Here is a 24,381-nt window from a genome sequence, read left to right as displayed (position 1 = left end):
CGTATAGTACACCGGAATCAGCTGTCTTAAATTCAGTAATGGCGGTCAATGTATTGGAAGAGTGTTTTTTTTGAGGTTAAGTCAAAGTAGTAAAATCAAACTTTTGTGAAAAAATATAATAATTATACTTTTATTAAAAAATGGAAAAGCATTCTCATAAAAAAGATTATGATAGATTTAAAAAAGATGATAAAGATCGGCGTAAATATAAAGACAGAATTTCACGTAGGAACAGTGACAGTGATTATGATAGCCATTCTAAGAGATCAAAATCAAGACGTAAACATTCAAAAAGTTCAAGTCAAAAATATAAAAAATCTGGACACAGAGATTCCCTTGAATCGCGTGAATCTCATAAAAAGAATTCTTCGAAACATAAAAGCAGAAGAAGGTTAGTAAACACTTTCAAATGATTTTGAAGTTATGAGTTAAGAGTTTATTATTATTATTTTCTATTTTCTCTTATTTTAGGTCATCATCCTCATCATCATCAACAAGTCAAAGTGATTCCAGCAATTCATCTTCATCTAATTCTTCATCAGATTCTACAAAGCTCTTAGAAAAACTTCAAAAACAACGTCAGAAACAAATTGAGGACAGGAAACGTCAAAAAGAATTGATGAAAGCTACAGAAACACCAGAAGAAAAAAGATTACGTCGTTTAAAAAAGAAAGAAGCCAAAGAACGTAAAAGAAAAGAGAGAATGGGTTGGGACAATGATTATTTACATTATACAAATACAGATAATCCATTTGGTGATGGAAATTTACTTTCCACATTTGTATGGTCTAAAAAGCTTGAAAAAGAAGGCTTACTTGGCGTAAGCAGGGAAGAATTAGAAATTAGAAATAGACACAAACAAGAAGAAAATAAAAGAGAATTAGAAAAAGTTAAGAAAAGAAGGCAAGAGAGAGAATTAGAAAGGCAACAAAGAGAGGAAGAGATGACAATGCTACAAAGAGGAAAAGAAGCTGCTCAACTGGAACAATGGGCAAGACAAGAAGATCAGTTTCATTTAGAGCAAGCGAGATTAAGATCACGTATTCGAATACAAGATGGTCGTGCAAAACCCATTGATCTTCTTGCTAAATACATTAGTGCAGAGGAAGAAGTTGATGCTGTGGAAATGCATGAGCCTTACACTTATTTGCGTGGATTACATGTGAAGGATTTAGAAGACCTCATTGAAGATATTAAGGTTTATAAAGAATTGGAACGTGGAAAAAATTTAGATTATTGGAATGATATTACAGTAATTGTTGAGGATGAACTGCATAAATTAAGAAAATTAGAGAGATCAGAGTATGAAGTTGGTAGGTATTTTTTATTACATGTTTAAGTGAAATTTTTTTTATCTTTCCTCAAAAATTTGGTATATTCTTCCAGCTGTTGGTAGAAGAGAGGGAATACATGAATCAGTTGCTAAAGATGTAACTGCTATTTTTAAAGGAAAAACAGCAGCGCAATTAGAAGCTTTGCAATTACAAATTGAAGCAAAAATTACAGGAAAACCTGAAGGTGTTGATATAGGATATTGGGAAAGTCTTTTATCCCAACTCAAAGGTAAGCGTTAAAAATTATCTATATATACTTTAAATTATCTTATTTAACTCGCACGTTTGTACTAGCCATTTATTCCCCTCAGCGCATATGGCGAGAGCACGGTTAAGAGATCGACACCAAGAAAATTTGCGTAAAAAATTGGAAGTTTTAATTGCCGAACAAGGTGTGGCTAGGACGGAAAATGAAGCGGAAAGTTCACAAGCAGTTGGTGAGCAGTCAGAAAAACAAGAAGAACAAACCACCAGTGCAGTTGCAGAAAAAAGTGAAGAAAGTCAGTCAGAGTATGTGTTATTTTTGCCATATACGCGCATGTGAAGAATTCACAAATTTATATTTTAAATATTTTTTATATATTACAGCGATGATCAAGAAGTTAGTAATGCAGCTGATGATCTTTTGTCAGAGTCTTTCTGTGAATATGAATCAGGAGGCTATTCCCCAAAATATATACCTTATTCTCAACTTGAACCAGGAACTCTAGTAACTTTAGAAGAGGATGACAATCAGCGATTAGAATATGCAAGAAATCAAGTACTTAGTACGGGTCGGAAAATCCAGAATGTTATGACTGTTGAAGAACAAGCAATGCATAGAGAAGCACGGAAGAATATGAGTTCTGACGAAGCACAATTTAGCGTCGAATCGTCTTTAGAAGCACAAATTTATCTCTGGTCTGATAAATATAGGCCTAGAAAACCAAGATATTTCAATCGTGTTCATACCGGTTTTGAATGGAATAAATATAATCAAACTCATTATGATATGGATAATCCACCACCAAAAATCGTTCAAGGATACAAATTTAATATATTTTATCCAGATCTAATAGATAAAAACACAACTCCTGAATATTTCTTGGTGAGATAGATTGTATTTTAAACTAATTTTAACCTATTGCTAATAATTCGAATATTTAATTAATAAAAGTTATCATTTTCAGACACCTTGTGCAGATAATAAAGACTTCGCTATATTGCGATTTCATGCAGGCCCACCTTATGAAGATATCGCATTTAAAATCGTTAATAGAGAATGGGAATATTCATATAAACGCGGATTTAGATGCCAATTCCACAATAACATTTTCCAGTTGTGGTTTCACTTCAAGCGTTATCGATACCGACGATAATATATTAATATTATATGTGTGTGTGTGTATATATATATATATTGTAAATAGAAGATATTTACTTTTTATAGATTTATTCTATTACAAACCCACATTTTCAATATATGAATGAAGTTGCGCAATTTGCTTAAAAGCAATTACTTTCTATGTGAAACGTACCCGCATGTTATTAAATAAAATATTATTACAAAATTGAGGGCATTACGCAAACGTTTCACTTTACCGCCTATATAGTTTACTAATTAATTCAATAAATGCTAATGCAAAAATTATAAAAAGGTAGTAACGTTTGACATATTAATAAAAAAGAAGCATTACTCATCAATACTCGAAATCTTTATACGTATCCATGTTTAAAATGTCAGTGTATTTAACAAACTTTCATCTAACGACGTGAACATACACAAACGAACAACGGTATAGTTGTTTAATAGTAGTTGTTGGATCGATTTTCGTAGCCACCTGTATTCTCACACAGTCGACTACAATACGAAAGGTAAAAGCTATATGTAGCCAATGGCAAGGTAAACTGAAGCTTAGTGTACCGGCTGTTTCGCTGTCAAAGGGCTACGCGTTCAATTTCCTCCACAAAAGTCGCGCACAATTCAAATCAATACAATGAAGTTTCTTGATTGAAGAAAACAAGATAAAATCTGTTTTAATGATCCGTGAGCTAGTTAACGTAGTTATTTTTGTTGGTTGCTTAAAAAATGTTTGTGTAACACCTCTGTCCATTGTGCAATATTAAAAAAGAAGACATGTGCATCTATGTTTTATTTTAGAAATTCGCAATTGTTTCGTGTGTAGAATATATATATATATTTACTGATTTTACTTTTGTCGATCATTTTGAAAACGTGCAACTTTCGATGGTGTGCCTATATTGTGTGACCGAGTTGATATTTATGTAGATAAATACATACGTAAATATATCATTGGAACTATAAATTTCTTTATGGGGATCGGAAAGAATTACGCAATAATTTGTGTGACATCATGAATATTTTGTTGGAAACTAAATTCAGTGAACTGACAGTGAGAAAGAACAATTTAAAAACTGAAGACAAATCAATTTATGATAACCATAAATGTCGAAGAGACAGAAATTTTTATTAGTATTCGATTGAAAGAATGATGAAAATTCAAGTGTGTTCTAGTATTGTCAATATTTTTTATTATCTTGAAACGCGATAAATTTATATGAAAATTATAATTTCTTTTTATGTCAGTGCTATCGAAATAACGTGTAATATTTCCAATTGTTTGTAAATTCAAAGTGATTATTCATTACAATCACGGCGTCAACTACAAAAATCATGAAATGGAAAAAGAGCCCGACGGAGTTTCTATCCGAGAAAACTTTCTTAGTGATTAAGGACGATTTGAATATGTTGGAAAGTAAGTAGAGATTATTATATTTTCATTAAACAATAAAATAAACAATATTTCAATTTCATTTCGTATACGTATTTACAAAACAAAGATTTTAATTTACGTATCAAACTAAATTTTAGAAAAAAAAATAATAGGAAAAAAGTGTTCAATTAGTTAGCATTAAAAAAACTATACAGTTATTGATTTATTTTATATACGTATTTTCTTTCATGCGAATGAAACTATAAGACTGAAAAACGAGAACAAATATAGGCAATAATATCTTCTAAATTAACAGTAGAAGTAGAGATTTCTAATTCTGGATACAAAAATGTACCGTTTTAAAAATAGAATTTACCTTGAACTTTAAATATGATGTGTCATACTACATTATAGTTTCGTTTATTAGGCTTGACCAATCCATAGCTAGTGATCATTTTATACATACTATATTATAACGTTCATTGATTTTTACCACCAAGCCATCATTTAAAGCAGTCATCTGGTGTTTTATATATTCGAAAATTTAATATCGCGGAAATGATCTAGAGAAAGGAAAGCAGCGAGGGAAATCAAAGACACCGGATACAAGCACCTGGCCACCGAAGATGAAACGTGGTGCTTCCCTGCACAACGAACCGGAAAGACCAAAGACTGCAAACCTCGAGAAACCAAGTGTGCTAGATCCCGATCTCGTCGACAAGCTAGACATGTCTCTTCTCAGCAAGGAGTTGCTTGTTGACTCGATAATGCGATTTCGTTTGGCGAAAGCAATTAGTGGGGGTACGTCGTCGTTCCCTCCGTCGTCAAGGTACCGACAAAACATTATCGGTGCCGACCGACAACGACAATATAACCCAGCATCGAATGGTGAGGCGACGTGGTGCAGGGCTCCCTTTTCCATACGTCACAAACGACATAGCTTCGAACAAATTCTTGACTCGAGGCTCGGTCACATCGACGTGTCTCTGGTATCATCCAAGATGCAGAAGCAAGCGCGCGTAAATGGACAGGATACGGCTTCTACGAAGAGGAGTTTGGATAATACAAAACTGGATGACAATAACAATAGGTTGGTGAAAATTTAAAGATCAAAGTGTATAGGAACATTTGCTTGTAATAATGATAAAAATCATCACGCGAGAAATATCTCGAAAAGCAAAATAAATTTAAAGCTAAAGATAAAGTAAAATTAAATCAAAAATAAAGATAAACTCATCTATTAATTAGAAATGGAACAGCCAGCCATAAGATACTTTCCTTGTCGACGTTGAAGAAGAAGAGTTCAAGACCCATCGTACAAAACGATCTGGAGGTGTTTACAGCCTCTTCAACAAAGAGCGCTCCGGAGCCTTGTAAAAGCTGCGGAAAACCAGACCAACCGGAGCGGTTTCACAGTCATCCGAAAAGTAGCCAACTCAAGCCGAAGGACAATCCTACGAATTCGAAATCAAAGACCACAATACCGAAGACTGTTCAGAAACCTGTTGCTCTGAATTTTCGTAGTGATAAGAACAAAAACAAAGTGGAGGAAATAGTTGCTCAGAATCATTCGAGCAATCTTCACGAGCAATCTAATGCATCGAATAATACACCTTCGTCAGCACCAATTAAAAAGGGACCAAGGACTATTCCCGACATATGTGGTCGGGAATTTGGTACTGCTAGCTTTCCTATCCACGAGCCCAGGTGCATGCAGGTTAGTAATGAATGCATGATTCTAATTTTTTATTTTTTTCGTGCCTTTAAATCTTACGACTTTTTTCTTATCACATTTAAGATACAAGTAGTTTTTCATGCTAATATTTTCCCTATCACGTGTTTACTCAGCCTCAAGTCGTTTTATCGATGCGTCAGGTTTCATTTTGCTGAATTAAAATTTACATGATCTATTTATATTGTTAAAAATGAATCGCATGCTTACTTTATTTATAAGTAGATACAATTTTTACTCCGATGCGTCTTTGCAAGAGGAGCATCCAATTTTACATTGAACTTGAACTGTATGTATTATTCATTTTCATAATCATATGAAATACGATGCATGAATATTATTGAATATCTCTAGAGACACGTAATACGTCAAGGCCCTTTACAAGATCGATACGCACACAGGTACACGATCATATCTATCTAGTTGATATGAGCAACATTCATACGTACATTTTCATTTGCTATAGTCAAACACTGGCAAGCGATTACTGTTGTGTAATTTACACGTGAACTGCAGTTTATGAATACCTATATCTATACATTTTGTTCGATTTTACACACTACCTACCTCCACTAAGTCTATATCTGTGGACTTAGGCTATTTATGAAAGAACATTAGATCACAGATCGCATCCACTATATTGTACAGTAGATTATTTAAAAATTCATATCTATTTCCAATTTGATATTCATTACGTCTCATGAATTCTTTATTAATTAAAAGCCAGGCATCTGAAACATTAGAACTTTTGTTATAATATTTACATAAACTTCTGAAAATAAAAATAACAAGTATGTAAAGAAAGTTAGAAACCATTGGTATAAATTAATCGGCATTAATTTCTCTGAAGACATTATTTGTTCCTAGAAGATCGTACGATAGATTTATAAATTTTTCTTAAGGAAATAATTTAGTGTAATTATCAGTCAGCGTGATCACTATTCATCAATGATGTATAAAGTTATAACCTGATCGAATAATTGATGAATATTAATGATGCTAGAAGTGGGAACGGGAAAATAATTCTTTGCCCGTGAACCAAAGACGTCCGACACCTCAGAGGCCCGACACTGCCATCAATCATTCGGAATGGAATGCAGCAGCATGGGAAGAAAGCCAGGTATAATCCTGTGATTTAAATAGTTTCTTAAATATGGGTCTTCACATTTTGTAAATGTAGCGTCCTTGAACTAGTGTTTTCTTTTTGTCAAATCGATTAAACTTAAATAAATTTTATCTAGTTTGATCAATTATCAAAAAAGTTCAGGCTGCCTGAATGTTTTTGTTAAACGCTTCCGTATTTGTCTAATACCGCTTCGATGAGTTAGAATGACTCACTTTACTATTACGTTTGTTGTCACAACTGATTGGTCTCTCCCAGACGATGATGTAATGTTATTGCGTCATTTCTTGTAATGTGGTCATAACGAATGAAGGACAAAAGTCATGGATGGTCAAAAATGCATAACATCAATTTTATTTATTATATATTGCTCATCTATATTCCAAATTTTTATCTTTTACTTTTTTTTATATATTCGCGCTTTATTTTTAAAAATTTTCTTACCTTACATAAGGATGAAAAGAAAGAAAATAGTAAATTTCATGTTAATTTGAAGTATGCAAATATTTTCATAGAGAAACATGTTGCTCAGTGGGTAAATCGATCACAATAAATGTAATAGTAAAGTGACATTAAGGCTCACCCTTGCACGTTCTTCATGCATATGTAGAAACACAAATACCAGCGCATTCAATGGAATCCGTGTGTAATGTCTCTGGTTTCACATAGAGAGTATGTCACGCACTGTAATATCCCAGCCCTATCGTGTTCAAGGTGTTGCCCTACATTTATCACACAGCCTATGTTGTTTAAGAGCAACGGCATGTTTGGTCTAAAAACTGAGAGCCGCATTGCGACTCATTAAGTTTAAGATTTCATGGAGAACTTTCTTTCTTCGAAAATTTTCGTGTCGACTGGAATGTTAATCCATAAATTGTAAAGCGTAAATGGACGCACAGGGCAAGGTAATGACGAAGGCAAATTGCATTTCAGGCACAATTGATTCCTTGCTCGAAATGTGGAAGAACGTTTCTTCCGGCACGATTAGCAGTCCATCAGAAAAGTTGTAAAGCTTCTATAAAGGTGAAAATGATCATTCAGCATTAATTTTTTTCATAGAATGCTTGATATATATATTTTTTATAGATATGTACATAATTCACTACATTACTTACTTCTTATTAGTATTTATGTAACTTTTTAATCTGTAGAACATCGAACCAGAGAAAATAGAAAGCTTACTTAGTGAAAAGTCTCCGAACACGTCACGAACAGGACCTCCTATGGTTACTTGTCAATCATGTGGCAAAAACTTCGGCACGAAGAGTATAAAAATACACGAGCCTCAATGCATAAAGCGAATGCAGGTAGAAAAGAATAAACAGGCGGCACAGTCACGAAAAAAGGATACGGTCCGACAACAGAAATCAGAAATAATGATCGTGCAAGAAAATTTAAGCAGCCCAACGGGGGTGAGTCGTGTCGGAAGGCATGCTTATATCATTCAGTTTGCATAAGCGTTCCCATGCGATCATCCACGAGATATCATGTTACACGAGTTAAATTTTATGTGCAAATTTTTTGTCCATTGTTGTGAATAAAAAGTGCATCGTTTTTACATTTTTTGAGTATCATTAGTCGATAAAGTTGATAGTCACTTGAAGAAAATTGATTTTAGGATAATACACAAAAGAAGACGATCACGTGCTACATATGTGGCAAAGATTTCGGGTCCACTAGTATAGCCATTCACGAGCCACAATGCTTGAAAAAATGGCACGTGGAGAATCAAAAGTTGCCGTCAGGTCAAAGGAGAAAAGAGCCAGAGAGGCCTGAAATTATCTACACTCGTGAGTCAATTTCCTTGCATGCCATTACGTTTGTTTTCAAAACGCAATCATTTCAATCAGCGCAAAAACTGCACTTCCGTTTAATTGATGTCAAGAGTTGAACAACCCTCGTCATCGATCTACCCAAACGCCTTTTATTCGAGGCATAGGGGCACGAATTTTTTTTCATAGTCATGATTTTTATAGTAGTAAATAGTCAATGCGACAAACGCATGCGAGAGAATTAAATATCAGTCGCATGATCCCGTGTTTTACCAGTGAACTTAAGGTCAGTGTGAGTACATATATCGATTAGTGGGAGGCACGGTTGGTGACCGGAAGTCGTGACCGAAAGTCGAGCTTTATCAAGCACGGCAAATAATCTGTACTGCCGCTGGTTCACTGTACAAGGTGAAGGATTGATCTGCAACTGATAATGACAATTGCGTAGGCTTGACAAAATTTATGTTGCTTTTAAATATATATACGAAGAACGAATGCAATAATTTGTCGTAGCATATTATTTTTAATTTACGATGGCAATTTGTGTCCAGGTGATTCAGAAACAGGAGATATGACAATTGACTTGGCCGCAATGGCTGAGGCTAGTTGGAACTCTCACTTGAGTCAATTGGTCCCGTGTAAACACTGTGGAAGGACTTTCAATCCTGACCGCGTAAACGTTCACGAAAGAAGCTGCAAAGGGATTCGCTAAACGTACGCAGTGTAAAATGAAATAATTAGGAGATTTGCGACTACGACTTTATTTTAATAATAATTTTATGGATATTTAATTAAACAGAATTGGAATATTTTTATGAATTAATGAAGTTGTAAATACGTGATCTTCTGATTATTTTAAACTGTTGTTAAGGACATGAACGACTTGTGTCGGTGGCGAAGGACTATCGTGGGAAATGAATAACTTTGATTTGAATTAATACTGATTTTATTACGCAAGAAACCTGGTCGCTTCTGCCCGATTTAGGCAGCTCGTTCTGTCTGAATAACTAAGCTACCGACGACCGAGTTCGAAGGATTTAGCTAAATGTTGACTGAGAACTTTGATCCTTGAATGATTAGTCAATAACTTGAACTTGAATTTGTTCTCAACTAAAATGTAATTTTAAAACTTAAGTTTTTAAAACTTAATTGCTAAGCTTATCATCTCCTCAGAATCCTTTTATATAAAAAGATCTTTGTGTATTCTATTTCAAAGAACTCTGAGGAGTTATCTCCAGAATTTCTCGTTACTACGAGAACGACTCTCGTGGGGTGGTAGAAAACGGTCATCACCTTCTGAAAACTCCATCCTGTTACTTGTACGATACTTCTGGCACGTCTATGACATCACAATTGCAATTGTGTGGAAAAACATTTTCGCACTCGAAACTAATTGAGATTTATGGATGGTCTGATTGTAAATTCTCCAAATGGTCTGTACCTGAGGGACGTGAAAAATTCTTAATTTGACACGCTAAGTCTGGGGCATGTTCATGTCACAAATAGTACGTACCTTAACAACTGCAAATAAAACTGTTTTTTTTGTTCAAAAAAAAAAAAAAAAAAAAAAAAAATAGTAATAATTTAATCGTGGAAAACAAATGCATGGGTACATACACTGGGAATTAATTAAGGTCGATGTTTGTTATTTCAATTGATTTGGCACATAGATTTTATATGCATATATAATTTTTAAATTTATAAGCATACATCAACATGTATGTGTTAAATAGTAAAAGTGAAATATATTGTATACATATAAGTGATGTACACTGCACCGACATTGACGTATTTCTAACAATAATTATTTTACAAGAAAACGCACAATCGTTACTATTCTTTTAACATGTATGTAATCAGTACGTTTGTAATTAATATGTTTTTCTACACTTGTCTACATATGATATGATAGATTGTGTAATTTTCATTGTTGAATTAGATGTAGTATTTTATATGAGTACGTATGATCTACGAGAAAATAAAAACTAATAGTCCACGATAAATGTACACATTCATATTGTAACGTAAGATACTCTTTTCGTAACCTTTGAACTATTTTTCCTTTTTCTTCTCTCCCCTCCATCTCTCTTCATACGAAAATTCGTTCAACATCCAATGAAATTATTTTATCTCAATACTCTTTGCACAAACGAAAAAAAAAAAAAAAATTAGAAGAAAACTCGTTTCATCGTTAATTCTTTTTGTTTCAATTTTAATTTAAATTATTAAGATGGCAGCACTAAGCGTAACAATATACACTACTACAGACGAACGAATTGCATTTGAAACTTACGTACTTACAATGGATTGTATGCTGCGCGCGCAAACGAAGCCACGTGGTAGGGATTACAAAATTCCAATTGGCCCTGTGCGAAATACGCGTGACGAGGGGTGCCCTCTATCGTGTACGGAACGTTCGTCCCTTTCACAGAACTCCTGTTCTTTCTTAGGGAGTCCGCCATTGTTGGTGCACGTATATTTCTGATCGGGACAACGGAAATCGGATAACATCCAAAATGGTATGTATAATGTTTCTAAAGTATCGCGAACGTGTAAATCTGTACGATGTGTGGAGTGCAGAGGTATGAATATTTTTAAAGACTGAATGTCACCTGGGTTCGGAAAAATTGAAAACTGGCGGATTACTTGGGATTGCGCAACTCTCTTTGAAGATAAATTTTGAGGCTCGCGATGGATATACCGGGGTTAAAATCTCTGATGGTTCAGCAAAAATTTTGACGAAATATTCCTGAAAAATTTTCCTACACAAAGCTTCAGAGTTACGCTATGTTCGAAGTTCAAATATGTTCGTCTCATTGTCCAAGAGGCAACGTGTCATGGAGCTTTGTAAAGATTCTTGATACGAATCTAGCAGCATGTTCTCGGAACATCGTGAGTCTTCAAGAAATGTTTTCGACGGTTTCTGATGAATTGGAATGATCCACGAGTATTGTACAGAGAAACACGTCGAATACCTCGCACATTGCATATAGAAAACAAGTTGTGAAAGAATTTTAAGAACTTCTCTAACACAAAAAGTGGAATGTAATTCTCTTTATTCTGAATAATATTGATCATATTTGTCAAGATTTGTGAAGCTTTGATTGCAATATGGTCAGTATGAAAATCATTTTACCTTTACCTAAAGTAAAAATTATTTTTTGAAATTCTACATTCCATATTTACACTATTGAGAGCATATTCAAAATGTAATATATCTAATATCAGAATTTAAAAACGATGTTATTTTATATTTGTAAAATTTCAATTGGTGTGTTGTCAGTTCATGTGTTAAATGTACGTATTACCTAGTGTTCATAAAATTTTTAATTTGTTACAGGTGAATTTTACGGTGGACGAGATACGTGCTATGATGGACAAGAAGAGGAACATCAGAAATATGTCCGTCATTGCGCATGTTGATCATGGAAAGTCAACTTTGACAGACTCCCTTGTGTCCAAGGCCGGTATTATTGCTGGTGCTAAAGCTGGTGAGACCAGGTTTACAGACACTCGCAAGGATGAGCAGGAACGTTGTATTACTATTAAATCCACGTAAGTTTAATCTATTTAATCTTATCAGTTACTATTTTCAATTGCTTCAGTTCAAGTAACATTTTCAATCTTGTTTCAGGGCTATTTCTATGTACTTTGAACTTGAAGAGAAAGATTTAGTTTTCATTACAAACCCTGATCAACGTGACAAAGATGAGAAAGGATTCTTGATTAATCTTATTGATTCACCTGGTCATGTTGATTTCTCTAGTGAAGTAACAGCTGCACTTCGTGTAACTGATGGAGCCCTTGTGGTTGTTGACTGTGTATCTGGTGCGTACTTTAAATAATATGATTAAGTTCCTTCCAGCACAAAAAGCGTTACTCTGTAGTGTATCAGTTGGTTTAACTGACTGATGCACATGGACAGTGTTGATGGTGTATCAATGGAAGGAGATTAAAATGATAGCATCTGTGTTTAAACGCTGTTTGTGGACCTCTATTCTTATGTTCAAGACTAACACGCTACGACACAATTGCTACAATTTTGTACAATACAATCTTTTTTTTTTTTTTTTTTAATAACTTACAAATTATAACTTTTTTAAATCATTTTTAAGGTGTTTGTGTACAAACGGAAACTGTACTTCGACAAGCTATTGCCGAACGTATAAAACCTGTTTTATTTATGAACAAGATGGACAGGGCACTTTTGGAACTTCAACTTGATAGTGAAGATCTTTATCAAACTTTCCAGCGTATTGTTGAAAACGTTAACGTTATTATTGCAACATATTCGGACGATGATGGTCCCATGGGTGAAGTTAGAGTAAGTAAATACTTATTTCTGTGTAACATTATTTTTCGCTTTTATATTAATATCTTTATTTTATATTTATTGTAAATTATTATTAATTTATATTATTATTAATTATAAATATTATTAATTTATATTATTATTAATTATAAATATTATTAATTAAATATTATTATTAAGTAAATATTATTATTAATTTATATTTATTGCAAATAGGTAGATCCTAGTAAAGGTTCAGTCGGATTTGGTTCTGGCCTTCATGGTTGGGCATTTACTCTGAAGCAGTTTTCTGAGATGTATGCAGAAAAGTTCAAAATTGATGTTGTAAAACTCATGAATAGATTATGGGGTGAATCTTTCTTCAATCCCAAAACCAAAAAATGGAGCAAGCAGAAAGAAACAGACAATAAACGATCTTTCTGCATGTACGTCTTAGATCCAATTTATAAGGTATGTTAATTACCATATATTTAATAAACAGATATTAATTTTTTTTATTAATACCAAAACAAAATTAACAGGTATTTGATAGTATAATGAATTATAAAAAAGATGAAGCGGACACCTTACTACAAAAATTAGGAATTGTTTTAAAACCAGAAGATAAAGATAAGGATGGCAAAGCTCTTCTTAAGGTAATTTTTCTATATTGAACTATCATTTTAATTTTTTTCAACATTTTGGAAGTGTGCATGATGATTTTTACCTTTTTTCTGACACCTCTTCAGAATTTCTTTGACCGATAATAAGTTTTAATATCTGATAATATTTTAGTTTTAAATAACTAAATAATTAATACTATATATGATTATATATCAATATAATATTACGTTTTAGGTTGTCATGAGAACATGGTTACCAGCTGGAGAAGCTTTGCTTCAGATGATTGCTATTCACTTACCATCCCCTGTTACTGCTCAGAAATATCGTATGGAAATGTTATATGAAGGGCCTCTTGATGATGAGGCTGCAATTGGAATCAAGGTATGTATACTTGAAATAATTTTAAGATAAGTATTAATTAAGTTTGTTATATATGATGAGATTTTTCACAGACCTGTTCTGACTTTGTATGTTTATGGTAGATATGAATAATAACTGATTAATGTTTGCATAATTTTTAACTTAATTTCAAATTGAACTCGTTGATTTCATACTTAATTGAAATTCTGTTTTACAGAACTGTGATCCAAATGGGCCACTTATGATGTATGTTTCGAAGATGGTACCAACTTCTGATAAAGGTCGTTTCTATGCTTTCGGTCGTGTATTCTCCGGAAAAGTAAGCACTGGAATGAAAGCACGTATTATGGGACCTAATTTCCAACCGGGTAAAAAAGATGATCTTTACGAGAAAGCTATCCAGCGTACAATTTTGATGATGGGTCGTTATGTCGAAGCGATTGAAGATGTGCCTTGTGGTTAGTGAATTCTCCATTGGTGTCAAATTTTGTTAATATGTTGAATGCAGAGCCTCGTATTTTTATCCTTTAAAACCTTAAAATTTTTATTTTTAATATCATTTAATGATGTCATTTCTTTTATTTTGTGACCATCAGTTACTAGTTACGTAGCGTTTAATGTATTAAGTATTTAATGTAATGATGACTGTTCTTACAGACCTGTTCTGACTATTTTCTGAATGACAATAGAACGGCCAACTGACATTTAAATTGATAATATTAAAATATTATTTTATGCGAATATAATTATAACAAATTATTTCATTATTTAAAATAGGTAATATTTGTGGACTTGTTGGCGTTGATCAATTCTTAATAAAGACTGGTACCATTACTACGTATAAGGATGCACACAACATGAAAGTTATGAAATTTTCTGTTTCACCTGTCGTTCGCGTCGCAGTTGAGCCAAAAAATCCAGCCGATTTACCCAAATTAGTTGAAGGTATATTTACTTATGTATAATTTAGTTTAATTTTGTATCTAAATAAGGATGAAACTTTATTTTGAGCATTGGGTTATGATAAACCATGATTTTAATTAAAAATCTGAAAGTGATTTGTTATTTGAATTATATTTTATAAAAGTGTTAATATCTTTTAACAAAGCAATTCGCATTCAGGTCTCAAACGTTTGGCGAAATCAGATCCTATGGTACAGTGTATTATTGAAGAGTCAGGAGAGCACATTATTGCTGGTGCCGGAGAGCTTCATCTTGAAATTTGTTTAAAAGATTTGGAAGAAGATCATGCTTGTATACCTATTAAGAAATCGGATCCCGTTGTTTCTTATAGAGAAACAATTTCGGAACAATCGAATCAAATGTGTCTTTCGAAATCACCTAATAAACATAATCGTTTATTCATGATGGCGTGTCCAATGCCCGACGGTCTTGCTGAAGACATTGATAGTGTATGTTTCAATTTTGTAGAAATTTACAACTAATATTTGTATTTTATTTTCACTTAATTTTTATAATTTTCTAGGGTGAAGTTAATCCAAGGGATGACTTTAAAGTGCGTGCTCGTTATTTGAACGAGAAGTATGATTATGATGTGACAGAGGCTAGAAAGATTTGGTGCTTTGGTCCTGATGGAACTGGACCCAATATTCTTGTAGATTGTACAAAAGGAGTACAATATCTTAATGAAATTAAGGATTCTGTTGTAGCTGGGTTCCAATGGGCCACAAAAGAGGTATGGTATCATCATAGATTATGGGCAAAGAATATTTGAGAATATGTTTTTTATTCATAATTTATTGACAGGGTGTTCTTTCGGAAGAAAATTTGAGAGGTGTACGCTTCAATATTCACGATGTAACGTTACACGCTGATGCTATTCATAGAGGTGGTGGTCAAATAATACCAACTACAAGACGTTGCCTTTATGCTTGTCTCCTCACTGCCTCTCCTCGACTTATGGAACCAGTTTATTTATGTGAAATTCAGGTAAATTTAATTTTGTAATATTGTTGTTTAATAAATTTAAACGAGTTAATTTTTTTGCATTCTAATGAAATAAAATTGTATAACAGTGCCCTGAAATAGCCGTTGGTGGTATCTATGGTGTGCTTAATCGAAGAAGAGGTCACGTATTTGAAGAACAACAAATTGCTGGTACACCTATGTTCGTAGTTAAAGCATATCTTCCAGTCAATGAGTCTTTTGGTTTTACTGCCGACTTGCGATCCAACACCGGAGGACAAGCTTTCCCACAATGTGTATTCGATCATTGGCAGATCTTGCCAGGTGATCCAATGGAACCTAACACTAGACCTTATCAAGTTGTGCAGGTAATTTCTTTGTTTTGAAATTTATAACTATCCACGGTCATAACTGATGGTAATGAATAGATGTCAATACATTACCATTTTTAATCTCGTGGTAAAGGAATTGTTTTTTTGTTTTGGTATCCTGATAATATATTCTGGTTTACCTGAATAGGGAAACATACAAATTTGTATTTTCCTTTCCTCAGGCTTAATATATTTAGCTATATATTTAATTATAATGTTTATTCTTACAGGAAACACGCAAAAGAAAAGGATTGAAGGAAGGTCTCCCGGATTTGAATGCATACCTTGATAAATTGTAACCTTAGATTCGCGCACCATATTTAAATATCTATTTAAATATTGTAATTCAATTAATATTGCTCGAACCGTATACAATCTACATCGGTTTATTATGAACTTTGTTTTGTGCAAAGATCCGTGAGAAATACATGATTATAAATATGAAAAAAAAAATAATAAATTGTAATTATAATGGAAAGTACACATATTAGTATCAGGGAGAAATATTTTATACATTTATTTAATTAAGCAGTGCCACATCATCAAGATCTAGTGGCTTTATGTTTTTTAGTGCATTAACATCAAATAAGAATCGATTGTTATTTTTATTACGGTGGAAACTTATTACCAATTTCGTACGAAAAAAGGAAAAGTTGTAATTTTTTACATTGCTTTTTTACCAATTAGTTTTAATTTTTGTGTTAATATTTTTAAACAATTGGACAAATTTTGAAATTATTGACAACAGAAAATCTGCAACAGCAATGTACTCATTGAAACAAAAAGCAAGAAATTAAAGATCAAATTGTGAAACAGAGTTTTTGTTGCCTTTGTTAAAAAATACCCAACCATCTCGAAATCTGACAGGAATAGGACACCTCAGAAAATTACATCAAATTGTATATAAATTATAAATTATTTTATTTTAATAAAATATACTGTCGCGTTAATAAGTCTAATATTAATAATTGATATGTGATGAAATAATCACATTCAACATACCAAACCTATTTTTTTAATATATTTTACCTTTCATTAATTTTTTGTACATATTACCACATATAATTAAAATACATTTTCTTAATTTATAAATATTAATTTAATAAGAATGTCACATTAATTGAAATAACCTTTATTCCAATGATGTGATGAAATGTTAGGTACTTGTTAAAGATGAGAATACTCTAAGAAATAAATTTTGATAATTGATTCAAGTATAGCATAAATTATTAGAGCTGTATTTACAAAAACGCAACTCATTGATAAATTGCGATGTATTCATAAAAATTTAGACGGGATTAATTGTATTCTTGTAGATGCCAGCTAGTGATTGAACTGCTAAAAGTATAATATCCCTTCTGGAAATTCCAGTAAGTGCGTGATGCCATTCATTGTGAGGAACCTATAAATTATTTTGTTACAATTGTGAATATAAAATTACTGTAATTACTTTGTTGAAAACTAACCTGTAAGTTGCTTGCCATTAAACTACCAACAGTAATTGATAAACCAGACCATTTAAGAGGATAATCTTCAGGTGTGGCTTCTTGTGCCATCGTTACTATTTGACTTGGCACCGGAGTCATTTGAGTGAATGTTTGCAAATTCACATTACGTTTCGGATCATTAAGAACTATCACTCCCAAATCATACCACTTATCTTCTCCAACTTCTAACAAAAAATTTTCTACTGCAATTATAGGTATATCTTTTGGAAGTGTTGGAATATTTCGAGCAGAATTAATTCTTTCTTCTGCTCCTTTTACGCCAGCAGCAAAACCAACTGGTTGAGCAGCTACAGCTGAACTTTCTACTGATACACCACTACAAAATAATTAATTATTTTAATGAAAATATATCATTATAAATAAATAAAGAAATAAATGTAATTTATAATCATTACTTACGTTACTGTTGCCTTTCCAAAAACTGTTTGAAAAGCCTGACGCACAGGACTTATTTTAATATCTTTATCTGATGCAACTACAATCTCCATATCACCACCAGAATCTGAAAAGTATATTTTCCACAGAGCCTGCATATATGTTTGTAAATGAACTAACATGTTGCACAGTCACAATGTTGCTATTTACATATAAATAGTATGGAATCTATATATTGTTCCTTAATTTTTTATTGCCATTTTGTTAAAACACAGATAACATTTTACAAATTGTTTTTAACAACTTTTTCACATCACTGAGCACAGGCAAATATTGGTGAAAAATTTGCTTCAGGTTACTTAAAAACGTAAATTACCATTTTATTTGTAATGCAAATTAAATATAAAATTACTTTGTTTTACGTGCAATTTATATAATTGTTATGCATAAATGAATTTTATAATTTCGGCTATTTGATAAATAAAATGTAAGTAGAACATTTTTTTGTAAATGACAGTTAAACTGTACAGCATACTTCATTGAATGAAATTTAGTTTTTAGATCATCCAAAAATAACACACATATATAGGTAAACATATATGTATATATATCTTAAAGATATGATGCAATAACATAATTTAACACACACAATAACATAAATTTCAGTAGGAAATTGACAAAATAGAATATCAAGCAAGGAAAAAGAAATGATTAAGAAATTTACAAAATAAAAGAGGATTAAATTACGTTTACTTGCATGTCAGGATTAGTAGCTTTCTTACTTACAAATGAACTCACGCATCTGAGGATCTAATGTTGTGATCATAGTATTAACACTGTTTTTTGCTTTTTCTGCAACTTTGCTCAATACATTACTATTTACTACTGTTTCTTTAACCCACGAAAACAGACCACCCCCAACCATTCCTGAATCCTGGACTTCTGATGGCACTGTGGTTTGTACATTTTGTATGGACGGAGTAACAATGGGAATTGTAGTTGCTTGATGTGTTTCTTGCTGTAACGGTTTAGATTGAATAATAGTATTTAACATCGACTTAGTAGGTTCATGATCATGAAGTTTTTTCTGGCTAGGTGGTTCCAAATTGTTAGGCCTTTCTGATAACAACGTTCCAGGATTTGAAATGAAACTAGGCAAAGCAGTGGGTGGTGCTACATTTGATAATAAATTTCCTGTGGATGTTGATATGCCTAATGGCATTAATAAAGATGTTGATGAAGACAAACTGCTAAAAGAATCTGAAAATTACATTATTTTTATTTTTATTTAGGTGACACATTGTCCTGATATATTAATTTATTCGAATAAATAGAAAGATCTTCAAGTAGGATCTTCCTTATTAAGTAAATTTATTTTTTTTTTTAATTATATAAAACGTTTTATACCATAAGGTTTATAGTTCGTATTATGTTTTTGTTTTCTATATCATTAAAAAATTAATTTATTTATTTATTGCAATTTATTTCTAAAATTTATTGCGTTTTACAAAAAACTGCAGCAGCCAATTAGACCGAACATAAATCTTTTTATTTGTACGAAGGAATTTGACAGATACGCAGGTGTTTATGTTTTGCCTTTTATTCTTACCAGTTTTTACGATTTCTCCAGATGTAGACGATTCGTCTGTCTTTCTTTCAACAAATTCGAACGTGGATTCTCCATTGGAATCGTCGGTCATTGCTGAAAAACTGTTTTAAATTTACACGTTAAATGTCCAAAACTATATTGGTGAATTTTCTATATGCAGTTATGTATGCAAAAGATATAATGCATACATTGACTATGTATACACAATTATGCGCTGCAAGTGACCAACTTCATCGTCTTGAAAGACACTGAATATAGGAACTAATCTACGTGTATGTTTTCATACTATGTATATATTTACTATGTATGAGTGAAAAACTTCACTTAAAATTTGTATATTTCACAAAAGGAAATATATTATACATAGTTACTGGTTTTATTATATATATTGTAATGGTTATATATTGATTAATGTTATATACCATTTATGTAGGGAATAAACAAAATAAATACTTGTTATTCTATAAAGAATATATTTATCAATTATTTTGAAATTATTTACTTTAAGTAACCATATTTATCAGTATCAAATACAATACATAGATGTACAACTCCATTTAATCATATGTCAGCGTTTGATGAAGCGAATTAAGGTTATGTTTATGAACATGTTACTTCTTTATTTCGAGTAATTTGAATATACGTAGTGAAAAAGAAATACTAAGCAAAACAGTGTCGCTCCAAGGATGTTGCAGAATACAGCTAACTGTACATCTGTGATCATCTGAAATGTTACGAGATTAACTTTTACCGGTTTATATCTTCGATTTAACGAAGAAAATATTTAAAATTAAATAGAAAAAAAATACTAAAAGACTAAATTAATTAGAAACAATACAATTACCTTGAAGAATTATTTTGTAATATACAGTTCAGTGTGTTTAAATAACATACGTGTTATGACACGTTACACGCTGCAATTCAATGACAATCTATCATGAATCTCTCCCTGCTTATAGAAACTTCCGGAAGTCTTATTTCTCGAACTTTATGAAATAAAAATGTGAAATAATAAAACATTATGAGATAACATTCTAAATTACATTTTAGAAGAAAATGTAGAATATATTTTATTCTATATATTTTCTAAATTAATAATATTACTAATGGAAATTAAATGTAATTGACAATGTGTGTATGTAAGATAATTCTAATTTGTACTAGAATAAAATATATTTATACCATTGTGATATATTATTATGTTTTATTAGCGTAATAAATAAATTTACTTAATTTCTAAGTATTCCTAAATACATCAAGGGAAAACACATCAAAAGATTATAACTAGTGACAACGTGCTTTTATGCACCGGTTTATTGAAATGTATTCAAATAATAAAGTTTAAAAAACGGGAAAAGTTTTTTGTATAACTTATTATTAATGATTTTATTAAAAAATTTTAAATACATTTTTTATTTATGTAATTAGAATAACTATAAAGAATGTTAGTAATATTAGTTGTATTCTACGGTGTTTTACCTTTTCTTCAATAATACAAACAGACAAAGTAAATGTTGTAAAAATATGAATAAATTGAATTTGTGATGTTTCATTTACATATTAAAAAAAATTTTTTTTTTGTATTTTGACGTGTGACTCTTTTTATAGAAAAGTTTTTCAATTTTCCTCCTAACCTCTACGGGTATCGACATAAGCATAAATACTTATCGAAGTTTATTTTAATCTGTAATATTGAAACATATGAAAGATGTTCGAAGCACACAGTATTAATGCCGAACATAAAGATTTAATTCATGACATTGCTTATGATTTTTATGGACAACGAATGGCAACATGTTCCAGTGATCACTACGTGAAAGTAAGATTTTTCTATCGTTTGTGTTTGTGCGTTATTGTAATCATATGTGATGATTGTAAAATTTACATAGGTCTGGGATGAAGATGAACATGGAAATTGGCATTTATCTGCATCTTGGAAAGCACACAGTGGGCCAGTATGGAAAGTAACATGGGCACATCCAGAGTTTGGTCAAGTTTTAGCAACATGCTCTTCTGATAGAACAGCAGCTGTGTGGGAAGAGATAGGTAAAACTATTATTTTTATGATTGATTAATTAATAAATAATCGTATTATTAATTTTATTTAGTTGGAGAAGGATCAGGACCTGGAGAACGCGGCATGAGACACTGGGTTAGAAGAACAAACTTGGTAGATTCCAGAAAGTCTGTTACAGATGTGAAATTCGCACCTAAAACTTTAGGTCTTTTGTTAGCTACTTGTAGCGAAGACGGAGTAATTAGGATATATGAAGCACCTGATGTTATGAATCTAAGTCAGTGGACTCTACAGCATGACATTAGTTGTAAACTTCAATGTAGCTGTCTTTCATGGAATCCATCTCTTTCAAGGTATAATAAATTGCTAATCGAATATTAATATTTATGATAAATGTAGACATTGGATGTTTTATCAATTATTTCACACTAGGTTACATCCTCCAATGATAGCAGTTGGAAGTGATGATTCAAACCCATCGTCAGATGGAAAAGTTTTCATATATGAATATTCTGAGAGTAGTAGAAGATGGACGAAAACACAAACACTAAATATTGCTGATCCCATTCACGATATAGCATTTGCTCCAAACTTAGGTAGAAGTTTTCACACACTAGCTATTGCATCGAAAGATGTACAAGTAATCACATTAAAACCTGTGTTGTGAGTATGAGTTTTAAAATTCGTATAAACATTAAATTTATGAGAAACTACATGAAAATATTTTTAATATAGGGATAATGTACAAAGTGGTTCATCACGTTTTGAAATCAATATAGCAGCACAATTTTCCGACCATGACTCCACTGTATGGCGTGTGTGTTGGAATATTATGGGAACTATTCTAGCAAGTTCGGGAGATGATGGTTGTGTTCGATTATGGAAAGATAATTATATTAATAATTGGAAATGTGTTGCTGTTTTGAAAGGTGATGGTACCTCTGCTCAAAGTGCTGAAACTTCTATGGCGGCAACACCACCTAATCATTCAACAGGGATACAACAAACATCTTCTACAACAAGGTACTACAAATTGGGTTCCATCAGTCATCCAAACCAAGTGCCTTGGCATTAGAGAAAATGATTTATTTTTTAACATATTTGGTCGTTTCATACTGTTTATTATTTCGTACAGTGTGCTCGTCTTGCGTGAAAAATATTAAATTTATATTTATATATGATGAAGGCATTAAATATTTTGTTTTTAGTAGTCGGATCGATTTGTATTAATTATAATTTCGTAGTACTGCACACTATCCCATTAATTTAGTAATTTCTTTTTGTTAAATAAGATAAGTATAAAGTGTATGTTTTACCAAAAACGTTTACAATAAATTTATTGTCTATTCATATCCGTTTTAAAGGAATTGCTACTTCAAAAAAGCGGTACCTTGCTATTTGAAATTAGTAAGGAATATATTGTTGATGAGATTATTAATTGAGAATATTTTATACCTTGTAATATAACAAAATTTATTAAATGTTTAAGTGTATTAATTGCACAAATCGCATACATATTTTTGCTCAGCGTAAAATTATTGTAGATATCAAATTATTATATATATGTACGTACGAATATACACTTTGAAAACTATTTTACAAAAAGCATATATTTCATTCAATTTGTAATGCATTTTTTCATTAATAAATGCTGAATGTATAGTACAATACACCTTTTTATTTTTACCTACCTTCGAGTATCAAATAATTCACAAAAAAAAAAAGATTATCGATAAGAATTCTTTTCCTTTTTTTGACAGTGATAGATAATCTTGCAGTAAGTTTTGCACTGTTATTTTAGTCAAAATCTATGTTCTTTTTGTAAGACATTTTTACTGTATATTTATAGCTAATATATGTATATTTAAATAAATTTTATTTCGCTTTCAGAGCAGTAACAATAGCAACTGTCACTGCAGAGAAGCCTACAATTACAGTTATGTGCAGCAATAAATGGCAGGCACCTGTTATTAAAGGTCGTTTTAGTAAATCTGTATGGTTGGGAAATCCCAGTGAATCAACCCCACCTCCACCTCCAATCTTAGAATATCCAAAGGCTAAAAAGTAACACAGTTATTTAATTTTCAGTAATATTAAAAAAAATACAGTGACAAACGATTTGCGTTTGATGAATTGATTAATTAAAAGAATACACTGTTTTATGCACTTGAGAGTAATATTTTTATTTGAAAAAGTGTTTGTAAAAATAAAACATTTCCAAACATATATTTATCGCCATTATAATGATGTGATAATAAACAGCAATAGTTAATTATGCGTAAGTATCACTGTTAATGCCATTTAGCGTTTTGTACATGTAACTAGATACATGAAACTTATATGCATACTTACTATTTTGACTGATTTTAACAAATTGTAATTTTACGTACATTACTCTTCATCATTACGTAACATATTTGTATTTAAATAAAATAAAATATACCCAACAGAGAGAAAAGAGTTTGCACCATTCAATTTTTTTTCTAAATGTTACATAAAATATAATGAATGCATGAATTTAAATAAAATTGCATTTAAAAAGCGGAACGACAATATTGATCAAATCAGAAGCTAACGTTGCAAAAATTTTTAAACATTTGCACATTATGTACATTAATTGTCTAT

The 24,381-nt window shown here is 31.7% G+C and overlaps 5 protein-coding genes across 9 annotated transcripts; 3 read left to right on the top strand and 2 right to left on the bottom strand.

Annotated features, from left to right (window-relative positions):
- The first annotated feature begins 28 nt into the window (after positions 1-28).
- Positions 29-10,678, top strand: LOC122531821 (cactin). Its single transcript, XM_043660050.1, has 12 exons — positions 29-391; positions 472-1,313; positions 1,387-1,563; positions 1,646-1,844; positions 1,923-2,421; positions 4,675-5,138; positions 5,297-5,765; positions 6,784-6,900; positions 7,837-7,926; positions 8,055-8,315; positions 8,522-8,693; positions 9,227-10,678. The coding sequence occupies exons 1-12, from the start codon at positions 141-143 to the stop codon at positions 9,385-9,387; spliced, it is 3,702 nt and encodes a 1,233-aa protein (XP_043515985.1). The 5' UTR covers positions 29-140; the 3' UTR covers positions 9,388-10,678.
- Positions 10,679-11,044: 366 nt separating this feature from the next.
- LOC122531859 (translation elongation factor 2) lies at positions 11,045-17,064 on the top strand. Its single transcript, XM_043660124.1, has 14 exons — positions 11,045-11,194; positions 12,016-12,230; positions 12,310-12,503; positions 12,791-12,999; positions 13,204-13,437; positions 13,509-13,622; positions 13,825-13,971; positions 14,168-14,408; positions 14,728-14,895; positions 15,073-15,362; positions 15,437-15,646; positions 15,718-15,900; positions 15,987-16,244; positions 16,478-17,064. The coding sequence occupies exons 1-14, from the start codon at positions 11,192-11,194 to the stop codon at positions 16,544-16,546; spliced, it is 2,535 nt and encodes an 844-aa protein (XP_043516059.1). The 5' UTR covers positions 11,045-11,191; the 3' UTR covers positions 16,547-17,064.
- On the bottom strand, positions 16,607-20,039 carry LOC122531861 (protein PRRC1-like). 3 transcript variants are annotated; one of them, XM_043660131.1, is made up of 6 exons: positions 19,928-20,039; positions 19,740-19,840; positions 18,929-19,390; positions 18,155-18,257; positions 17,714-18,071; positions 16,607-17,649 (listed from the first exon to the last, which is right to left on the bottom strand). In XM_043660131.1, the coding sequence occupies exons 2-6, from the start codon at positions 19,828-19,830 to the stop codon at positions 17,536-17,538; spliced, it is 1,128 nt and encodes a 375-aa protein (XP_043516066.1). In that variant the 5' UTR covers positions 19,831-19,840; positions 19,928-20,039; the 3' UTR covers positions 16,607-17,535. The 3 variants fall into 3 exon arrangements, with proteins under 3 accessions (XP_043516066.1, XP_043516064.1, XP_043516065.1); XM_043660129.1 differs by having other exon boundaries at positions 18,917-19,390; positions 19,928-20,037; XM_043660130.1 differs by lacking the exon at positions 19,928-20,039 and having other exon boundaries at positions 18,917-19,390; positions 19,740-19,921.
- Positions 20,040-20,195: 156 nt separating this feature from the next.
- LOC122531863 (dolichyl-diphosphooligosaccharide--protein glycosyltransferase subunit 4) lies at positions 20,196-20,463 on the bottom strand. The gene has a single exon (XM_043660134.1). It carries the CDS (start codon positions 20,461-20,463, stop codon positions 20,359-20,361), a length of 105 nt encoding a protein of 34 aa, XP_043516069.1. The 3' UTR covers positions 20,196-20,358.
- A 650-nt stretch (positions 20,464-21,113) lies between these two features.
- On the top strand, positions 21,114-24,188 carry LOC122531860 (nucleoporin SEH1). 3 transcript variants are annotated; one of them, XM_043660128.1, is made up of 7 exons: positions 21,114-21,246; positions 21,543-21,558; positions 21,629-21,785; positions 21,848-22,109; positions 22,189-22,419; positions 22,492-22,779; positions 23,647-24,188. In XM_043660128.1, exons 4-7 carry the CDS (start codon positions 21,880-21,882, stop codon positions 23,822-23,824), a joined length of 927 nt encoding a protein of 308 aa, XP_043516063.1. In that variant the 5' UTR covers positions 21,114-21,246; positions 21,543-21,558; positions 21,629-21,785; positions 21,848-21,879; the 3' UTR covers positions 23,825-24,188. The 3 variants fall into 3 exon arrangements, with proteins under 3 accessions (XP_043516063.1, XP_043516060.1, XP_043516062.1); XM_043660125.1 differs by having other exon boundaries at positions 21,115-21,246; positions 21,348-21,558; positions 23,647-24,186; XM_043660127.1 differs by lacking the exon at positions 23,647-24,188 and having other exon boundaries at positions 21,116-21,246; positions 21,348-21,558; positions 22,492-22,952.
- The last annotated feature ends 193 nt before the right edge of the window (positions 24,189-24,381 follow it).

The sequence above is a fragment of the Frieseomelitta varia genome, unplaced genomic scaffold, assembly GCF_011392965.1.
Source record: "Frieseomelitta varia isolate USP_RPSP 00005682 unplaced genomic scaffold, Fvar_1.2 scaffold_418, whole genome shotgun sequence".
In the NCBI taxonomy this organism is placed as follows: Eukaryota; Metazoa; Arthropoda; class Insecta; order Hymenoptera; family Apidae; genus Frieseomelitta; species Frieseomelitta varia.
This window is presented reverse-complemented; position numbering and strand designations above follow the sequence as displayed.